The sequence below is a fragment of the Pecten maximus genome, chromosome 10 (assembly GCF_902652985.1).
Source record: "Pecten maximus chromosome 10, xPecMax1.1, whole genome shotgun sequence".
Taxonomy (NCBI): Eukaryota; Metazoa; Mollusca; class Bivalvia; order Pectinida; family Pectinidae; genus Pecten; species Pecten maximus.
In genome coordinates this window covers 36,063,837-36,086,487 of record NC_047024.1, presented here as the reverse complement: position 1 = coordinate 36,086,487, position 22,651 = coordinate 36,063,837, and the positions used below count along the sequence as shown (strand labels likewise).

General features: G+C 34.7%; 2 protein-coding genes across 3 annotated transcripts in view; one reads left to right on the top strand and one right to left on the bottom strand.

Annotated features, from left to right (window-relative positions):
• The window catches only part of LOC117335578, a 30,174-nt gene extending 19,903 nt beyond the window's left edge, over positions 1-10,271 (bottom strand). Inside the window, exon 1 of one of the 2 annotated variants that reach the window (XM_033895671.1) lies at positions 10,211-10,271. The gene's annotated coding sequence lies outside the window, so the exon portion shown is untranslated. The remainder of the gene's footprint in view (positions 1-10,210) is intronic. The other variant, XM_033895668.1, reaches the window with a different exon arrangement.
• An 82-nt stretch (positions 10,272-10,353) lies between these two features.
• Positions 10,354-22,643, top strand: LOC117335908 (RING finger protein 141-like). Its single transcript, XM_033896189.1, has 6 exons — positions 10,354-10,443; positions 12,825-13,011; positions 13,522-13,630; positions 17,061-17,239; positions 20,649-20,762; positions 21,169-22,643. The coding sequence occupies exons 2-6, from the start codon at positions 12,866-12,868 to the stop codon at positions 21,329-21,331; spliced, it is 711 nt and encodes a 236-aa protein (XP_033752080.1). The 5' UTR covers positions 10,354-10,443; positions 12,825-12,865; the 3' UTR covers positions 21,332-22,643.
• Positions 22,644-22,651: the final 8 nt, after the last annotated feature.

Below are 22,651 nucleotides of genomic sequence, written 5' to 3'. Positions count from 1 at the left end.
CTGCTCACTAAAGCAGGTTGAATTTAAATACAAAGTAAATTGAATTTGCTGGTTGAATTTCTGCTCACTAAAGCAGGTTGAATTTAAATAAAAAGTAATTTGAGTTTGTTGGTTGAATTTCTGCTTGCTACAGCAGGATGACTTTAAATCAAAAAGTAAACTAATGAGCTTTTATGGACTCATATACATATAGAGCTGCAGATTGAGTTTATCTACATACAATTGAGTTTGTACATCATGTACATTTATGTACTTTCTAGTATTTATAATTGCCCTACCTGCAGTACTTACCTTATATATGTGTTGACAGATAAATTAACAACCTAGTGAATCACTTGAAGCCAAATCCTCTGGACTTTTGTTTCTATAAATCTGTATTCAGATTGAATTTTGTTTTGTCACTTGCAAAATCGAAACTATGAAATTTTGACATAGGAAGCAGATATATCAGGCATATTGAATAAACTTTAAATTAAGGGAAAATAATAACACAGGAAGCAAATACTACCATTAACTTAAGGGAAATATTATAACATGGGACTTTAAATCTTAGGGAAATCATAAAGTTTAAATTTAGGGAAATTACAAAACAGGATGCAGATACTAAGCATAAAGTTTTAATTAAAGGAAAATATAACACAGGAAACAGCTACAGGGCCATGAACTTTAAATTGTAAACATGACAGCATACAGCTGACAAGCATGCTTTATTCACAGCTTTTGTTACCTAACTCCCAAACATGTTTCCTTTGTTTTAACAGCTAAATAAATCATTTCATTTTTTTTAATGTAATTGCAGTCAGCCAGCTGGTAAACAGTGACTCAGTTTGACTGACAAGGTTAGACCAGGAGGGAGATGATGGGGACTTTAACACAAATGTCAACAGTGATGTCGGCACAGATCTACAATAATATGTCAAATGTTTTCTATTTATTTTTGATTCAGGATTTCTGTAGCAAAAATGTGACATTTATTTGTGATTCCTGGCATAGAAAAACATGATGCAGCACTCAACAAAATCTGAATACGATGTACCATGGCCACCATACACCTAGATAAACCAGACTTCATCTAAAACAATTCACAATTAAAATTACAGTACATCATCAGATGAAAAATTATATGCCAAGAATGCACAGATGAAAAATTTGTAATAAAAAAGGTGAACCCATATATCAAGTATTAAGTTCCAGAGACAAGTAATGTAGGAGATATAGCCTGGACACACTTTATCTTTGATGTAGGTCGATGGTCAAAAATGTAGGTCAGAGTGACCTACTTTTGATAAATGACACATCTCCTCACACCAAGGTAATTCCCTTACCCAAGTATGAAATAGGACCTGGACAACTTTTTCTTTGACATTGGCCAAAGGTCAAAAGTCATAGTGACCTCCGTTTGATATCTGACACACCGCCTCACCAAGGTGAACACATACTCAAAGTATGATCACCAAGGTGAACACATACCCAAAGTATGATCACCAAGGTGAACACATACCCAAAGTATGATAACCAAGGTGAACACATACCCAAAGTATGATCACCAAGGTGAACACATACCCAAAGTATGATCACCAAGGTGAACACATACCCAAAGTATGATCACCAAGGTGAACACATACCCAAAGTATGATCACCAAGGTGAACACATACCTAAAGTATGATCACCAAGGTGAACACATACCCAAAGTATGATCACCAAGGTGAACACATACCTAAAGTATGATCACCAAGGTGAACACAAGACCAAAGTATGAAGTTCGAGTGACAAGAAATGAAGAAGAGCCTGTACAAGATAGTGGAAGGACAGACAAGTTCCCGGTAGGTCACTTATAACTGTAACAGTTAATTTGTCATCAGATTGGATACGAATGAAATATATAAAACTTTCTCCAACAAAATTTTGTTTTAATAAAATTGTAGGGACAATGTATGTACTGCTTGATAGGAATAGAATGCATCCGGCCTGTTTTACATAGCATTAAAGCTAAATGAGTCAGATGAAAGCTTCAAACGGAAATCATCAGATACCCTAAATGAATACAAAGTTCCTTCAATTATCCACTACCTGACTCTGCATACCTTCATTAATCATGCAGTCGTTAAATATTCAAATTCATAGAATGTTTCATGGCTGTTTTTAAAGGGTTCAATATGAAACTCTGTCACTGATGTTAATTTGAGGTTTAATATAAAGTGTGCTAGATGTTAGTTATAGGTACAATATTTAATTCTTTATGGATTATTCAAAAATGTCCATATTTCAAAATATGAAACAAACTCTGGACAGGTGTATCCACACAGTCATCAGTATGAGATTTTCTTATTTCATTTCCTTATCTTACCCTAGGGTTGACACAAAGAATTCCCTTTTCAAAACAACGAGTATATGACATCATAGCAATAATAGAAAATATCTGGTACGTATATCTGACTACTGATCATAGTGATGCCACACTGACAATTCAAATGAATAATCATTCAAACCCAATGTGGTGAAAGATTTGATAAGTCCCCCCCCCCCCCCCCCCCCCTCCCAACAAAACAAAAACAAAAAAGAGGTTCGGAGAGTTTCTGGATTAATTGAATTTTTTTTTAATTTTTTTTTTTTTAATCAAACTAAGGAAGTCTTGCTTGAGGGCTTGTAGCTACTACTGCTGGCAATATAATTAGAATGTGTAATTAGCAACTTTATTGTCATCCCTACATTTCCTAAAGAAGCAGGCCCAAACATGTCAAGACAGCCAGCAGTAGACGTTTTAGCCAGGGCTACACAGCTCTAATTAAAAGTGATATATTTACAGGAAGCAATATACAAGTACAAAACTTGAGTCAGCTGTTACATTTATTAATGAGGTAGAAATTTTAGGAGGAAAACACATGAAATATTCATCAAGGTTTTATGTAAAGTGTTATTCTGAATTACCCAATATGCATTATTAATAATTTAGACTAATAGAAACTGTATAATGTGTGTGTAAATCTACTATTCAAACATACATTATTTAGAATGAAAATGTGACTACAGTGTATTAGAATAAGTATCTAGTGTCTGTATAATCTTGGAGTAATTATATACAGCTGGTATATGATCCTAGACTAAAGGGCGATGTGTACATATAAAGATAATGCAAGTCAAGAATAAATAATTATATGTACAGTATATATATATATTAAATAAAAAAAAACTGGAACACAATATTTCAAGTCGTTTCCATTAAATTCAACATTAGGATGGTTCTATGTTTAAGGTGACAACATATACTGATCCAAATTACCAGGTAGTTGGACTAATTATAAGGTGTCTACACAGTTATCTTTAATAGTGACTGCATGATCATAAGATCAGATGGCATTCATTGGATTATACACTTCAATAGATGAAAACCTTTTTTTGAAAATCCTACTCTGTCCATTCACTAACAGAGATTATTTTTCCTTACAGAATTCAGATCCTTGTTTATGATAGGTACACAATAGGACCAAGTATTGTGGATATATTCAAACATGATTCAGTATCTACAGATAACATCTATAATTGTAACCAGTGATTTTTTTTGAGTCATAAAAGTGAAATGCTTTACAGTTTTACCCAAACAATGTCCTTGCTGACAGTCACAGATCATTTTTTTTTGCTTTACAACACATAGAGATCTTTCCTAATTTCACTACATACATATCTACAAATGTATCAGTTACGTGTATAATTTACATAGCTCTATTATAGACAGTCCATACTCCCATTGCTTCTCAGCATACTTGTCCAACATCTTTGGTTATCTCCCTTGGACTGTTTCAGACAATAGTGTTTTACTTAGATACACAGGTATTCATTCTACTTATACTGATTTAATGTTTACAAATTGACAGACCATTAAAAGATCTGAGGCAACCATATACCAGGGTATGTAAAGGGGAAAATATGAATAGTAGTTATTGTAACTGTACAAATTGACAGACCATTACATGTAAAAGATCTGCAGCAACCATATATATAAAGGGAAAATAGAATTAGTAGATATTGTAAGTGTACTAATTGTATTCACTATCCAGTATAGCTTTATAATGATTGAGATATATGTAACTATACAGTGCTGATCAGGTGACCGCAGATGTATCACTTACCTCTGGACTGATTTTACAATTTTTCTAAAATTATATATACAGACCTCAAGATCTGCAGCAGTTTTGATTCTTTTTTGTTTTGTTTGCTGGGTTTATCACCCAGTAAAAGCAAGGGTTCGTTTGAGGTGGGGGTCTCCCTGTAGTAGTAGGTGACTACCCCACTTAACAAAATACTGTAGGCCCGTCGCATGCCATCTAGGGCAATTAGGGTAAAGTGTCTTTCCAAGGACATAACCACGACAGCACAGACTGATTTGTTTCTCAGCTTCCCGAGAAACACAAACAGACATGGGGAGTGAGTGACATGGGTAGGAAGTGACATGGGTAAGGAGCGTGGAACCTCGCACCACCTCGTGGAACCTCGCACCACCTCGGGGAACCTCGCACCACCTCGTGGAACCTCGCACCACCGCGGATATCTTCACCTGAGATAATTTTTGATTAGTATCACATTTCTTGAAAGCTTATAATGGGTAGGATGAATATGGAGATGATAAGTGGAAGGGGCCAAGATTGATCGAGATTGGGGGATAAGGACTACATTTGAGGGTGAACTATATATGGTGACTTCAGCAATACAATTTTGCTAACCATTTATTTCTAGTACTTTTGAATAACACTATTTGTTTGTTCATAATTTTCTTTTAAAAATTAGTCCAAAAATACAGATGTTATTCATTCTTTCAGCTACCTTTTTTAATTATGATATATAACTTCTATCTTTTTTATTTTATGAAGAGATCAGATAATTGAATTATGCATTCACAATTAAATGAGTGTGGCAGTCTAATGTCTATGAATAATGATGTATCTTGGTACATTGTCACTCATCTGGCAGGCAATACAGTATACTGATGAATAATTAATCCAACATTTCCATTCAAATAATCACCAAGCACTATACAGATGAATACATTATAGTAAAAATAGTTACTTAAATAGATGATCTACATATATATACTTCTATCTTGATAAAAATATCTCTGCCTGTACCAGCTATTATTATTAATAGTTAATAGTTATAGATATAATTTCAGTCTGGGACCAAAATAATTACCATAAGCTGATAGTATTATATTTCAATAAAGAGACAGTGGGCAGTAAACACCAGTAATGGAATCCAATTACCTGTCAACCTAATCCCATCAAACCTTAATCTACCTTAATCAGATAACAACAACCAGGTACCTAGCTGAATGGAGTGTTTTATTTACTTAGGAGGAGAAATCCCCAGAGCTTTGCTTATAAATCTTCTCACAGAATGTTTTGAACTTTCCAGGTGTGATGCTATCATACTGGCAAAATATTCCTGTAAATGAAAATGTATTGATCTACCATAAGTACTGTAATATTCCTGTAAATGAAAATGTATTGATCTACCCTAAGTACTGTAATATTGCTGTAAATGAAAATGTATTGATCTACCCTAAGTACTGTAATATTGCTGTAAATGAAAATGTATTGATCTACCCTAAGTACTGTAATATTGCTGTAAATGAAAATGTATTGATCTACCATAAGTACTGTAATATTTCCTGTAAATGAAAATGTATTGATCTACCCTAAGTACTGTAATATTCCTGTAAATGAAAATGTATTGATCTACCCTAAGTACTGTAATATTCCTTTAAAATGTATTGATCTACCCTAAGTACTGTAATATTCCTGTAAAATGTATTGATCTACCCTACGTATTGTAATATTCCTGTAAAGTGTATTGATCTACCCTAAGTACTATAATATTCCTGTAAATGAAAATGTATTGATCTACCCAAAGTACTGTAATATTCCTGTAAATGAAAATGTATTGATCTACCCTAAGTACTGTAATATTGCTGTAAATGAAAATATATTGATCTACCCTAAGTACTGTAATATTGCTGTAAATGAAAATGTATTGATCTACCCTAAGTACTGTAATATTGCTGTAAATGAAAATGTATTAATCTACCCTAAGTACTGTAGTATTGCTGTAAAGTGTATTGATCTACCCTAAGTACTGTAATATTCCTGTAAAATGTATTGATCTACCCTAAGTACTGTAATATTCCTGTAAAATGTATTGATCTACCCTAAGTACTGTAATATTCCTATAAAATGTATTGATCTACCCTAAGTACTGTAATATTCCTGTAAAATGTATTGATCTACCCTAAGTACTGTAGTATTCCTGTAAAATGTATTGATCTACCATAAGTACTATTTCATCTTACATCATTATTTTCTTTTCAGTTCTATTAATTAATCTGTTCTACAGTCGACGTCAGGTATATAGACTATAGGGTAACCACAAACAAGATTAATCAGGACTTATGAAATGTATTTACTTCTCACTGAATACCTTATTTTTCAGTATATTGCAGACTACAGATGTAATTCAACAGCATTTATTTATAAGTGAAAACACAATAAAACAAGGAAAGATAGTATATAAGATAATAACCCAAAGATGTTCTTAATTGTACTCTAAATATTTTCCTAAAAAAAAATATATCAATTAAAATCAATTAATGTATGTAATATCCGCTGAAATCTGTTATTAATTGATACTGTCAAATAGGGAATAAAACCTGAATGAAGAATACATACATTATGAAGTAACAGCGACATATACTGTAGCACATAAGTGTTCTTGGAAAGTATGTCTCTAACGCATTAATGATTGATTGATTTAGTAATGCAGTAATCAAAAGTAATGAGAACATGTTCACTCTAAGGGTTCAAAATAAACTCTTAATAACAAATAAAATGCCAGTCAAATTGCAGGAAATGCTAGTCGAACTTTTGTCTACTTGCAAATTTGTGCAATTATGTTTTCCCTGACAATCTGTTCATATATGTGATATACAAGCATAAATAGTGAAAATATGTGTGGAAAATAGACTGATACCAAAATTAGAAATTATGATTTTACGACGAATGAAATATTTCCGATAAGTGGTGTAATTCCTGTATTTTCGCTACTTTACTTTGTATAAAAATTAATGAAAACACTACTATAAAGTTTGCTAGTTCAAAATTTAATTTTGCTAGTGGAAATTTTAAGCACACGAAATGAATTGCTAGCGATGAGAAAAGCAAATGTTGACCCCTGACTCTTTGCATACATTATGTACCTGTTAAATATATGTGGTTCACTCTCTGGTCAGATGAATATATCCATCTAACATCACATTTTATAAATGACTGAAGACTTGACCAGTGTAAGGGTCATGCAGTTATAAATATCCTTAGGCAGGTCCGTTTGACAGATCCAAATCAAAGTAATGTATCCAGGCACAGTTTTCCCATGGAATATACACACTAATACAATTATAGAGGATGTGTGAAGTTTAAGTCCAGCCCTACATGTGTAATGGATAGGTATATACAGTTACACACAGGAATGTACCAGGTCCAAACTAATGCATGATGGACAGGTGGACGCCCACAGGTAATACAGGTTACCTGTGCACCAGTATAAATCACAGTGTAAACACTGGAGCCCCTCCCTGTGGTCACTTCAATTATGGATTAGCTGTGTAGTTGAGATAACACTAATACTATGTACACACAGTCTTTGTTTCCTAATTAGGCTAGTTGTTTACATGAGATGAGTAGGTACGTTATCTGTGGTATGGAACCATTGAATCACGAGACTGAAGCAGGCAGTGTTTGATAACTGGGCAGTACCATATGGACGATTTTGTTGATTTGTTTACATACACTGGCATTACAAGAATGATACATTGTTTATCAATATGATTATGAAGCAGAAAGCACAAAAAAGAATGACACAAATACAAGTTTCCAATTTTTTTCAATATCAAATATTCTTGACCTCTATTAAAGAGGCATTCCTTTATTAGGACATCAGAAACATGCAAAATCTTTATTGATAAAATCAATGCCCGAATCAGTATTATAATAGTTTTTTAAGCCTATCAGTAATGAAAGTAACGCTGAAATGTACAGAAAAATGACGTTTAATACACAAATACTGTCTGCCTTTGCGGTAATTAGTGATACTTCTGGTTGAATTGAGAATTTTTATGATTTAATACTAGAAGCACTTTTGTTTCCCTTGAGAGTAAAACTGTCGTATAAATCAAAGGATTAAAACTTTTACTACTTGAGAAAATGATGTATTTCCTATTAAATTTCATTTTGGCGACACACACTTTATTCAAACAAAAACTCTAAACAATATAAATTAAGAAAGGACATAACAGTATCCATGCTCAGGGTTCAGCCCCCTTCCCCCTTTCAATGCTTGATCAATGATTGAAAAAAAGAGTAAAATAAAATGGTTAACACAGTCTTTTTCTATGATTTTTTTTCACCTAATGAAAAATTTTTACACAGAGAAATCAAGCTTATTAGAGTGATCATTTATAATTTAATTTGTTCTAGATTAATAAGACAATTTAAACTTAAGTATCTTTTTCATATTTTGAACATTTATTTATTATTACAATGCCCACTGGATCCCAATATAACATATCAACAAAGTATAAGGTGGGGAGTATAAGGTAAGAGTCAACTACATGAGAAAGTTGAAAGAGTTATGATTCTAGCTCTGCACAAAATCTTTTGTTTCATAATTAAGTGTGACCTATACTTTTTTTTTCTCTTAAATCACTGCTTTTGAAACCATTGTTTTTTTAAAGCAGTTTTCAATCAAAAACATTGAAATCAAAAATCTTCAAATGCTTTATTTTCAGTTTATTCATTAAATCATAAATGAACAAATCGTCTGACAACATCGGGACCATATTGACTTTCCAAGGGATTTCCAATGTTGTATCTTATTTACTTTCATTAAATACATTACAAAAGCAATGACTGAGGGTCGAACGATTTACCCAAAAACACCCAAAAACTACCCAAACACACCAAAAACATCTCACAACATCAACACAGTACATGGAAACACTGTTAGAAATTAATATGTATATATCAACACATCAAATACAGTGATAGCTTCTTTCGTTGACTTATCGGCGAGTAGGGTTTTGACGGCGAGGGAGATAACTCTTACAAACAGTCATACAATAAAAACTGACCACATGGAAAGAACTATACGTATCCAGTTGATATCATGTTTATTCAGTACATAGTATGCCACAACAATTATGATATAGGTGAATTGCCAATGAATTGGCACAAATATATATAGTTACTCATAATTATTTTAGTATGTAGATATCGGTCAAGATAACAAAACAGAGTTATCTCCCTCGCCGTCATAACCCTACTCGCCGATAAGTCAACAAAAGAAGGTATCAATAGCCTAACTATGATATGTTAATATATACATATCATTTTCTAATGACGTTTGCATGTAATGTGTTGATGTTGTGAGATGTTTTTGGGGTGTTTTTGGGTAAATCGTTCTGCCGATGACTGGAACATGAAGAGATGAATGCATGGTACCTGGGTCAAAGGTACTTGTGAACAAAAGTGTGATGTTTTGATGATGATTATTATTAAATATAGCAAGAAACATGAAGAGCTCTGAATAAATTGTTTTATAACAATCAGAAGATTATAATTTCAAAAGTTTATAAAAATAACAATGAAGTAGATATATCTAGTGGACTTAAAATCATAGCTAGGCCACAATTTGTTATTCTTTTACACTTTTGATTATTAAAAAACTATTCGTATTCTTTGTTATATTACTCGCCATATGCATATTCAGCTGATATTCTTAAATAAATATTCTTTAATAATAATAAAAACATCACATCCATGTCCACATATGTGTCTCTGTGATCGGGTAAACATGACAAGTGTGTACACACACTCTAATATATAGATGTCAAACAGGTGGTATGTCAAAAGTGTCTAGACATCTTTAATTGAGTAATAGCCACCAATCGTCCAAACTATGACACAATATTACACCCAATCACCACTACATAAACCACAGGATGTCGTCGGCAATCGGACAGGTAGAGTGCTGTAGTTTTCAATAGTCTAAAGCTCTAGATCGTTTCTTCTCCATCGCCTTGCTAAGATCTCTGGCTATTCTATCATCTGGTAGTCAAACTCGATACAACAAATCAATATTACAGGATTTTAAAACTCAAATACATACCTGATTCCTTATCTTCCGACTTTCATCTCTACCTGGTTGGTTGGCTTGTTGATTATTTTAGCTTCCGGTGAATAGTACACACCCAAGTTGATGACGTTTCACACACACTAAGTGTTTCGGGGGAAAACTGTAAAGAGGTTCCTAATGTCTCGAAGGAACACCTCTAGACTATACATATGATCTGCGTTGGAAGGGACTGTAATGGTAAATACAGACAACTGAAACTTCAACATGTAAGTTATTTAGTCAAGGTTTCTTCAGGTATCCATTATGAACACGGAGAGCCGACTTAGAAATCAATTTATTTGGTATATATATATTTGATGTGATAATATTGGAAAATTAGCGTGCAAACCATTTGGGCGATTATGAAATACTGTTTTTAGCTGTCATTGAACTTTACTCCACTTCTCAGAAATAAACAGAAACATACACTTCTGACTATACTGAGGCTCTATTACGCTTCTGACTATACTGGGACTCTTAGGCATTACTGGCAACAATGCGAATCTTTACACCACTGACATCACTGAGACTTTTTTACACCACTGGCAACAATGGGACTCTTTTACACTACTGGCAACAATGGGACTCTTTTACACTACTGGCAACAATGGGACTCTTTTACACTACTGACTATGTATACCAGGGCTTTTTCTGGGGCCTTTTTGGGGCCGTTAAAGGGCCCCATTCCCAATTGAAATTATTTCATATTTAAACCAAATTCCCAAAACTTGTAGGTTACTCTTGGAAAAATCTTTCCCAATTCACCAATTTTCTTCCCAAAATGAGACAAAAAGGCCCTTTCCCAAACCAGTGAGAAAAAGCCCTGTATACACTGAGACTCTTTGACACCACTGACTACAGTGAGACTCTTTGACACCACTGACTACAGTGAGACTCTTTGACATTACTCCCTACACTAAGACAGTTTTACACTAGCCAGGGTCTGCCTATACTTCTTTTTTTCAATAATCTCAACGTAGACTCTGAATACCACCACTGTGGAATTTAATCTATCAGAAGCGGAGCCAATGAAGGAATAGTGGGAAACATGTGTATTTGTGCTGACAGGAATCGAACCCAGATCTCCAGCGTGATACCTCCTGAGCCATAGCATTTTAATAAGCAATTTTTGTAGAGGAACAGCTACCTGCACCAAAGATTCATGCTGGAGATATGAGACAGTGTTTAAACATTATACAAACAAAACCTACTTGTTCCTTTTACACATGTATTGTCACATTATCATAAACCTTTAGACTGGAAAGAATTTAGTGTCATCTCAACCATCATAAAGTCAGATGAGAGCAGCCCTTGAAGAAGAATTCTTCCAAGAATTTTGGAGTACAGATACCCCAAAAGAACAGAACTGGGGCCCCTGCTGTTCTTGTGTCATATTAACGACCTATAAGTCTGTGAGCTTCAAAGTACTGTCTGTACATCTCTGTGATGATTGCATGCCTAACTTTACAGAGAAATCACTCGATACAGTGACCATCAATTACTACAAGAGGATCAACCTGCATTAAACAACAGAAAAGCAATTGGGGAATGAAGTTTTACTCTAATGTTATATCATGACAACAAGGAGAACATCTACACATTCTATACATTTGATGTACAAATCATGAAATAAGAGGAAACCAATCCCAATCTTGGACTAATTACCGTTTCGGATGACCTCAAATCGAACTATCACATTTTGAACATCACAAAAAACTAGTTCAACCCTTGGCTTCCTAAAGAGAAACCTAAAGCATTGTCCATCTACAACAATGCATATACATCCCTTGTGTATTCCATCTTCAAGTACTGTGCATGCTATGTGATCAGGGGCCACGGTGGCCGAGTGGTTAAGGTGTACCGACACTTTATCACTAGCCCTCCACCACAGGCACTGGGTTGCGAGTTCAAAACCTACGTGGGGCAGTTGCCAGGTACCGACCGTAGGCCGGTGGTTTTTCTCCAGGTACTCCGGCTTTCCTCCACCTCCAAAACCTGGCACGTCATTAAATGACCCTGGCTGTTAATAGGACGTTACAAAAACAAACCAAACAAACCAAACTATGTGATCCATACAGCCAAAAAGAAATTGACAAGCTAAAAGAATGACTGCACTAGAAGCTTGCAGCCAGCAACAATATTGACTTTGGAGGTGGGATGTATCACACAGATTGTTAGAGGACCAGAAACTACCAAAACTTCAGACTAGGCATAAAACAACAAACAGTGACTTTTATGCACAAGGTGGTAGTATACTAACCATACCTCTAGGCGAACATTTGATAAAACGCCGACCGAAGAGAAGTATTAGAACTTAAAACTTTTGACAACTACATTACATGGAATGTAATGGAAAAACTGTGACCAAAACTTTTAAACCTCTTACAAGCATTCGTTGTATAAATCATACCAGTGTATAGATGACAAAAAATGTGAGGCTTTCAAAAGAGCAATAATTAATGCACATCATCAAATTTAAAACAGAATTACAGGACAAGTATTTGTTGTCTCTGTCAGTTTCCTAGATTCAGGAGACAACTCTGCATCTGAAAGACCAAATACCCAAAACAAAACGAAGGATTTATTTGTATGTTTGTTTTTCTTACAGAGTTTTCTTAATGAAAGTAATGGTGTCCTAGCCTTCACAAGATGGGCCAGGGAAAGAGTTTTCCCGACCCAGAGAAGACTGTGGGACTCGTCCATGGAAAGCTGAAATTACATTTGGGGATCATAACAAAGATAGCCAAACTGTCCTACGATGATCTTATACAATCTGTCAAGGACATCAATGAACTGTAAGTTGATAAAACCAAGACATTACAACATCTGCCTTTCAAGTGTAACCATTACAGCATGGTATCCTGCTGTACGAAAGCTGTTGGGCGATTAAAGGTTTAAACAAATTTCTTTTGATGTTTATCATCTGAACTGTTTCTTTGGTTGCTCTTAATGCTCCCTGTCCCTGTCCCTGTTCCATTAATTACAATGCCTCGATATATATGTTGAGGTATTTCAGCGACTGTCAACATTTACTTTTACCATATACCATACCAGGGACGTATAATAGTGTATAATCTTATTATATGTCCCTGACCATACATATATCATTATTTACCAACCTGAACTGGCTGAAGAACATGTACATGTTTTTTTTTATGATACATTTATCACTAATTTGAAACTTGTTAGAACCTTTGTTTGTCAAATTTTATAAGTATCTTGTAATGGTTTGTTAATCTAGTAATTGAAAAATTTGAAAAATAAATAGAACAGTTAGATTGTTTTGATTTTTTGAAATTTTTCAGAACTACAACCTTCACTGACCACAAAGGGAAGCAACTCCTGTTTTCAGTGGAGGCAGGTACAGATACAAGCATATTCTGGAAGCACACAATACGCATCTGTTGCCAGAAGGTAAAATTTATCTGCAGATCAGTTCAGCATATAATAGTACAAGGCTTTTTCCGAGGACGTTTTATTGTTTTGGGCTAATAATCAGTGAGTCTCATTTAGGCCATTCCCAGTTGAAAATCTTTCATATTTAAGCAAAATTTCCAACATTTGCAATGTACTCCTGGAAATTTCTTTCACAATTCAACATTTTCTTCCAAAACTGCAGCTAAAAGGTCAAATCCCTTTGGAATAACTTACTGCCTACTACATTGTAAAGAATGGTAGATATGTATGGTATAAATTACTGCCTACTTCATTGTAAAGAATTGTAGATATGTATGGTATAACTTACTGTCTACTACATTGTAAAGAATTGTAGATATGTATGGTATAACTTACTGCCTACTACATTGTAAAGAATTGTAGATATGTATGGTATAACTTACTGTCTACTATATTGTAAGGAATTGTAGATATGTATGGTATAACTTACTGCCTACTACATTGTAAAGAATTGTAGATATGTATGGTATAACTTACTGCCTACTACATAGGAAGGAATTGTAGATATGTATGGTATAACTTACTACCTACTACATTGTAATGAATTGTAGATATGTATGGTATAACTTACTGTCTACTACATTGTAAAGAATTGTAGATATGTATGGTATAACTTACTGCCTACTACATAGGAAGGAATTGTAGATATGTATGGTATAACTTACTACCTACTACATTGTAATGAATTGTAGATATGTATGGTATAACTTACTGTCTACTACATTGTAAGGAATTGTAGATATGTATGGTATAACTTACTGCCTACTACATTGTAAAGAATTGTAGATATGTATGGTATAACTTACTGTCTACTACATCATTGTAAGGAATTGTAGATATGTATGGTATAACTTACTGCCTACTACATTGTAAAGAATTGTAGATATGTATGGTATAACTTACTGTCTACTATATCATTGTAAAGAATTGTAGATATGTATGGTATAACTTACTGTCTACTACATTGTAAAGAATTGTAGATATGTATGGTATAACTTACTGTCTACTATATCATTGTAAAGAATTGTAGATATGTATGGTATAACTTACTGTCTACTACATCATTGTAAGGAATTGTAGATATGTATGGTATAACTTACTGTCTACTACATTGTAAAGAATTGTAGATATGTATGGTATAACTTACTGCCTACTACATTGTAAGGAATTGTAGATATGTATGGTATAACTTACTGTCTACTACATCATTGTAAAGAATTGTAGATATGTATGGTATAACTTACTGTCTACTACATTGTAAAGAATTGTAGATATGTATGGTATAACTTACTGTCTACTATATCATTGTAAAGAATTGTAGATATGTATGGTATAACTTACTGTCTACTATATCATTGTAAAGAATTGTAGATATGTATGGTATAACTTACTGTCTACTACATCATTGTAAAGAATTGTAGATATGTATGGTATAACTTACTGCCTACTACATTGTAAAGAATTGTAGATATGTATGGTATAACTTACTGCCTACTACATTGTAAAGAATTGTAGATATGTATGGTATAACTTACTGTCTACTATATCATTGTAAAGAATTGTAGATATGTATGGTATAACTTACTGTCTACTATATCATTGTAAAGAATTGTAGATATGTATGGTATAACTTACTGTCTACTACATTGTAAAGAATTGTAGATATGTATGGTATAACTTACTGTCTACTACATTGTAATGAATTGTAGATATGTATGGTATAACTTACTGTCTACTACATTGTAAGGAATTGTAGATATGTATGGTATAACTTACTGTCTACTACATTGTAAAGAATTGTAGATATGTATGGTATAACTTACTGCCTACTACATTGTAAAGAATTGTAGATATGTATGGTATAACTTACTGTCTACTATATCATTGTAAAGAATTGTAGATATGTATGGTATAACTTACTGTCTACTACATTGTAAAGAATTGTAGATATGTATGGTATAACTTACTGCCTACTACATTGTAAAGAATTGTAGATATGTATGGTATAACTTACTGTCTACTACATTGTAAAGAATTGTAGATATGTATGGTATAACTTACTGTCTACTACATTGTAAGGAATTGTAGATATGTATGGTATAACTTACTGTCTACTACATCATTGTAAAGAATTGTAGATATGTATGGTATAACTTACTGTCTACTACATCATTGTAAAGAATTGTAGATATGTATGGTATAACTTACTGTCTACTACATCATTGTAAAGAATTGTAGATATGTATGGTATAACTTACTGCCTACTACATTGTAAAGAATTGTAGATATGTATGGTATAACTTACTGCCTACTACATTGTAAAGAATTGTAGATATGTATGGTATAACTTACTGCCTACTACATTGTAAAGAATTGTAGATATGTATGGTATAACTTACTGCCTACTACATTGTAAAGAATTGTAGATATGTATGGTATAACTTACTGCCTACTACATAGGAAGGAATTGTAGATATGTATGGTATAACTTACTACCTACTACATTGTAATGAATTGTAGATATGTATGGTATAACTTACTGTCTACTACATTGTAAGGAATTGTAGATATGTATGGTATAACTTACTGTCTACTATATCATTGTAAAGAATTGTAGATATGTATGGTATAACTTACTGTCTACTATATCATTGTAAAGAATTGTAGATATGTATGGTATAACTTACTGTCTACTACATCATTGTAAGGAATTGTAGATATGTATGGTATAACTTACTGTCTACTATATCATTGTAAAGAATTGTAGATATGTATGGTATAACTTACTGTCTACTATATCATTGTAAAGAATTGTAGATATGTATGGTATAACTTACTGTCTACTACATTGTAAGGAATTGTAGATATGAAACAAGATAATAAATGGTCAGTGCTCTAAACAGAATATATGGAAAACAACTGAAAGGTATGGATAACAACAAACATCAGCTCTTGTCGATTCTCACCAAGTTCACATATTCTTACAATGAGGGGCCGCGGTGGCCGAGTGGTTAAGGTGTCCCGACACTTTAACACTAGCCCTCCACCTCTGGGTTGCGAGTTCGAAACCTACGTGGGGCAGTTGCCAGGTACTGACAGTAGGCCGGTGGTTTTTCTCCGGGTACTCCGGCTTTACTCTACCTCCAAAACCTGGCGCGTCCTTAAATGACCCTGGCTGTTAATAGGACGTTAAACAAAAACAAACAAACAATCTCACAATGAGTCTACCCATTCTCGTCATCTATCAAACAGTTACCATGGGGGTATTTGGTAACAATAATCTTTTATTACAATGGTGTGAGTGCTGTCGTAGATAAGGAAAATGCAGTGGCGTTTGTAATCATTTCTACTGCTGTAATTGTATAATATTAAATTATTGCATTTCTAGGTGAACACACGACTTAACCTCATTGAGTCCTCACGTATCCTCAAACTACGCCAATATATAGAGGTGTACAGCGAGATCACAGACCAAGTGTCCAGCATGTCCCTCAACTCAGACCAAACATCCATGCCGTCACCCCTGGGAGCCTCGAGCGATATAACAGCCTCCATCATATTTGACGAGTAAGGGGTGTAAATTGCACGAATCTCTGATATGTATATACCAGCAATCTGCTATGATATTATCAGCAACAATATCTAGAGCTAGATATTGTAAAGCATTTTAATGTCACAAGGGATTAATTTCACTTAAGATTTGTGATTTTTGTTTTTTGTTTCGTGAGTAATCCCAGAAAAAAATTGATTTTGAAAAAAAAAAAAACTTGAATTCATCAATAAAAATCATTCCCAAGGTGCTGTCAAATCAGTGTCTAAGTAAAGGGCAATACAGTCTACCGTATATTATTACATGTATTAATGTGATAATGTAACAAGAAGATAACTGTTCCTGAATGATAAAAAGCCTTTATTTTCCAATGATGTATTCATTTGGTAATAATAGCTATACAGGTATTTTGCATGTTTTCATTTGTTCACATTTTTGGATTTATTGAATGTCTTGGAAGCCTTTGACAGTGCCTTGGTGAACAGTATATTTATTGAATGTCTGGGTAACTCTTGACAGTGCCTTGGTGAACAGTAGATTTATTGAATGTCTAGATCTGAGTAGCCTTTGACAGTGCCTTAGTGAACAGTAGATTTATTGAATGTCTGGGTAGCCTTTGACAGTGCCTTGGTGAACAGTAGATTTATTGAATGTCTGGGTAGCCTTTGACAGTGCTTTAGTGAACAGTAGATTTATTGAATGTCTGGGTAGCCTTTGACAGTGCCTTAGTGAACAGTAGATTTATTGAATGTCTGGGTAGCCTTTGACAGTGCCTTGGTGAACAGTAGATTTATTGAATGTCTGGGTAGCCTTTGACAGTGCTTTAGTGAACAGTAGATTTATTGAATGTCTGGGTAGCCTTTGACAGTGCCTTAGTGAACAGTAGATTTATTGAATGTCTGGGTAGCCTTTGACAGTGCTTTAGTGAACAGTAGATTTATTGAATGTCTTGGAAGCCTTTGACAGTGCCTTAGTGAACAGTAGATTTATTGAATGTCTGGGAAGCCTTTGACAGTACCTTAGTGAACAGTAGATTTATTGAATGTCTGGGTAGCCTTTGACAGTGCTTTAGTGAACAGTAGATTTATTGAATGTCTGGGTAACTTTTGACAGTGCTTTAGTGAACAGTAGATTTATTGAATGTCTGGGTAGCCTTTGACAGTGCCTTAGTGAACAGTAGATTTATTGAATGTCTGGGAAGCCTTTGACAGTGCCTTAGTGAACAGTAGATTTATTGAATGTCTGGGTAGCCTTTGACAGTGCTTTAGTGAACAGTAGATTTATTGAATGTCTGGGTAACTTTTGACAGTGCTTTAGTGAACAGTAGATTTATTGAATGTCTGGGTAGCCTTTGACAGTGCCTTAGTGAACAGTAGATTTATTGAAGGTCTGGGTAGCCTTTGACAGTGCTTTAGTGAACAGTAGATTTATTGAATGTCTGGGTAGCCTTTGAAAGTGCCTTAGTGAACAGTAGATTTATTGAATGTCTGGGTAGCCTTTGACAGTGCCTTAGTGAACAGTAGATTTATTGAATGTCTGGGTAGCCTTTGACAGTGCCTTGGTGAACAGTAGATTTATTGAATGTCTGGGTAGCCTTTGACAGTGCCTTAGTGAACAGTAGATTTATTGAATGTCTGGGTAGCCTTTGACAGTGCCTTAGTGAACAGTTATTGAATGTCTGGGTAACCTTTGACAGTGCCTTAGTGAACAGTAGATTTATTGAATGTCTGGGTAGCCTTTGACAGTGCCTTAGTGAACAGTAGATTTATTGAAGGTCTGGGTAGCCTTTGACAGTGCCTTGGTGAACAGTAGATTTATTGAATGTCTGGGTAGCCTTTGACAGTGCCTTGGTGAACAGTAGATTTATTGAATGTCTTGGTAGCCTTTGACAGTGCCTTAGTGAACAGTTATTGAATGTCTGGGTAGCCTTTGACAGTGCCTTAGTGAACAGTAGATTTATTGAATGTCTGGGTAGCCTTTGACAGTGCCTTGGTGAACAGTAGATTTATTGAATGTCTGGGTAGCCTTTGACAGTGCCTTAGTGAACAGTTATTAAATGTCTGGGTAGCCTTTGACAGTGCCTTAGTGAACAGTAGATTTATTGAATGTCTGGGTAGCCTTTGACAGTGCCTTAGTGAACAGTAGATTTATTGAAGGTCTGGGTAGCCTTTGACAGTGCCTTAGTGAACAGTAGATTTATTGAATGTCTGGGAAGCCTTTGACAGTGCCTTAGTGAACAGTAGATTTATTGAATGTCTGGGAAGCCTTTGACAGTGCCTTAGTGAACAGTAGATTTATTGAATGTCTGGGTAACTCTTGACAGTGCCTTAGTGAACAGTAGATTTATTGAATGTCTGGGTAGCCTTTGACAGTGCCTTAGTGAACAGTAGATTTATTGAATGTCTGGGTAGCCTTTGACAGTGCCTTGGTGAACAGTATATTTATTGAATGTCTGGGTAACTCTTGACAGTGCCTTGGTGAACAGTAGATTTATTGAATGTCTAGATCTGAGTAGCCTTTGACAGTGCCTTAGTGAACAGTAGATTTATTGAAGGTCTGGGTAGCCTTTGACAGTGCCTTGGTGAACAGTAGATTTATTGAATGTCTGGGTAGCCTTTGACAGTGCCTTAGTGAACAGTAGATTTATTGAATGTCTTGGTAGCCTTTGACAGTGCCTTAGTGAACAGTTATTGAATGTCTGGGTAGCCTTTGACAGTGCCTTAGTGAACAGTAGATTTATTGAATGTCTGGGTAGCCTTTGACAGTGCCTTGGTGAACAGTAGATTTATTGAATGTCTGGGTAGCCTTTGACAGTGCTTTAGTGAACAGTAGATTTATTGAATGTCTGGGTAGCCTTTGACAGTGCCTTAGTGAACAGTAGATTTATTGAAGGTCTGGGTAGCCTTTGACAGTGCTTTAGTGAACAGTAGATTTATTGAATGTCTGGGTAGCCTTTGACAGTGCTTTAGTGAACAGTAGATTTATTGAATGTCTGGGTAGCCTTTGACAGTGCCTTAGTGAACAGTAGATTTATTGAAGGTCTGGGTAGCCTTTGACAGTGCTTTAGTGAACAGTAGATTTATTGAATGTCTGGGTAGCCTTTGAAAGTGCCTTAGTGAACAGTAGATTTATTGAATGTCTGGGTAGCCTTTGACAGTGCCTTAGTGAACAGTAGATTTATTGAATGTCTGGGTAGCCTTTGACAGTGCCTTGGTGAACAGTAGATTTATTGAATGTCTGGGTAGCCTTTGACAGTGCCTTAGTGAACAGTAGATTTATTGAATGTCTGGGTAGCCTTTGACAGTGCCTTAGTGAACAGTTATTGAATGTCTGGGTAACCTTTGACAGTGCCTTAGTGAACAGTAGATTTATTGAATGTCTGGGTAGCCTTTGACAGTGCCTTAGTGAACAGAATGTTTGTTTCAGGACAGCCAGAGAAGGTGACACAGAGGACACAGAGTGCTGTATTTGTATGGAGAATAAGTCTGAGATCATCCTTGCCTGTAACCACAAGTTTTGTGAGAGCTGTATAGATCAATGGTGAGCTCATAAAAAGTCTTTGCTTTTCTATATTAAGATTTAAAGCCTGATCAGTTCGAAGAATGTGTCCTTTTTATCTGCTATCTGTCAAATGATATTTAACAGTTAAACAATTTTTATTGAAGAAAAATTTAAGTATAGCTTAATATAGTGTGAAGCTTTTGTGTTTTGTCCAAAGGTTGTCTATGAAGTCTTTGTTTTGTCTATAGGTTGTCAATCATATCTTACGGTTTTGTTTCTAGATTGTCCATCAAGCGTTTGTGTCAGTGGGCCGTTTTTTAAATCTTTGTTTTGTTTGTCTCTAGTGTGTCAATGAAACTGTTTTGTTTTGTCTGTAGATTGTCCATGAAAAATTTATGTTTTGTCTACACCCAGTCAAAAATTTCTTTGTGAAATTTTGTTTTAGGAATGACTCTAGCCGTACCTGTCCTATATGCCGTGCAAAGGTACGAAGTAGGGATGATACGTGGGTGCTCACAGAGAAACCATCTCCTAACGAGTTCCAATCCGAAGTGAAGGATTATCTGCTTGGAATAGTTGACAATAAAGGACAACCTGAATCACACTAGTGCTGTCATTGTTGTTTACAGGTGTAGGGATCAAATTAGTGCTATATTGATGGTGTCACAGTGCTATTCAGGTCATATCATTGCAAATATTGGGTCACATCATTCCAAGTTTTCGGTGGCTAACACTAACCTATGATTGACAATGCACACACTTTCTAGAGTCAAAATATTGAAAATATGGAACTAAAATGTTTATTGCAAGATTTTGTTGCATAACAATAGATATATAGACTCTGAACTTGTAGGAACTGATTGCTATAAACTGATGAATTTGGATTGACTCTGCTGAAATAGCTCCCGGTATATATCTACATGTCCTGAGTCTTGTTAATCTCCCATTTTCGCTTGCATGATAGCAACGGTATTATATATCAGAAGAGAGTGGAAAGTTGTTGTGGTTTAGAGGGGACCGTTATTGTCATTTGGAACAAACTGGTTGCACAGGTTTTCATTTCTGATATAAACAAACATGTCTTATTACATTATAAAACATCTTTATAAACAAACATGTCTTATTACATTATAAAGCATCTTTGTAAACAAACATGTCTTATTACATTATAAAACATCTTTGTTTATATCAGAAATGAAAACCTTTGGTGGTTGGTGGTCGGACAAAGGAGACATGATTTGGTATACTAGTTTTAATTTCATTGTTGTGAAAAACAAATGTGTTAAAAGTAGTTGCTATATTTGCTCAAGAGAAAATGTTTGCAAATTGAGATACCATTATTGTCAGGAAGTTTGTACATTAAGGATGGTTCTACACAGGATACCCATCTCCTGGAAGGAAATTGGTATAAAATGGTTTACATTAGGGTAGCCAGTCATATACCAAGATCCTGAATTGTTATGAATATTGCTTTTGAATTGGGGTTTTAAATGATTGTGTGGTATTGTAGGGTTGAAAAGATGGCTGTACCTAATATTTATTTGTTGTGAGATGGCTGTACCTACTATAGTGCTAAGCTGGGCTACATTTGTTAGAAGATTCTCATATAGATTACCTATATATAAGTAAACAAGTTTGCCAGTAGACGGTAAAACTATGATAGAGATGTGATAACCTGTTACTTGTTAAGTGTCTTACCGGTAATTTGTTTTAGATGTCGTAAATGTTTTGTTATATCAGAGTAGGAATAGCTTCTATCACTGTATTTATGCAACATGATGTGACAAAACAAATCTGAGGAAGAAATGTTGATTTGTTGTGTTTCAAATTTTCAATATTTTAATGCAATACCAATTGCAACTTTTATGACAGTCCCAACTAGCTGGGGGGATGTGAATGGTGGTAGGGGTGAGGGTGGTAGGGATGAG

What these genes read in the sequence shown, in the direction of transcription:
- LOC117335908 (XM_033896189.1), top strand. Translation starts at nt 12,866, where the DNA reads ATGGGCCAGGGAAAGAGTTTTCCCGACCCAGAGAAGACTGTGGGACTC. An exon ending in GCCTCCATCATATTTGACGA is followed by an intron (nt 17,240 to 20,648) that starts GTAAGGGGTGTA and finishes TGTTTGTTTCAG; the next exon opens with GACAGCCAGAGAAGGTGACA. An exon ending in GAGAGCTGTATAGATCAATG is followed by an intron (nt 20,763 to 21,168) that starts GTGAGCTCATAA and finishes ATTTTGTTTTAG; the next exon opens with GAATGACTCTAGCCGTACCT.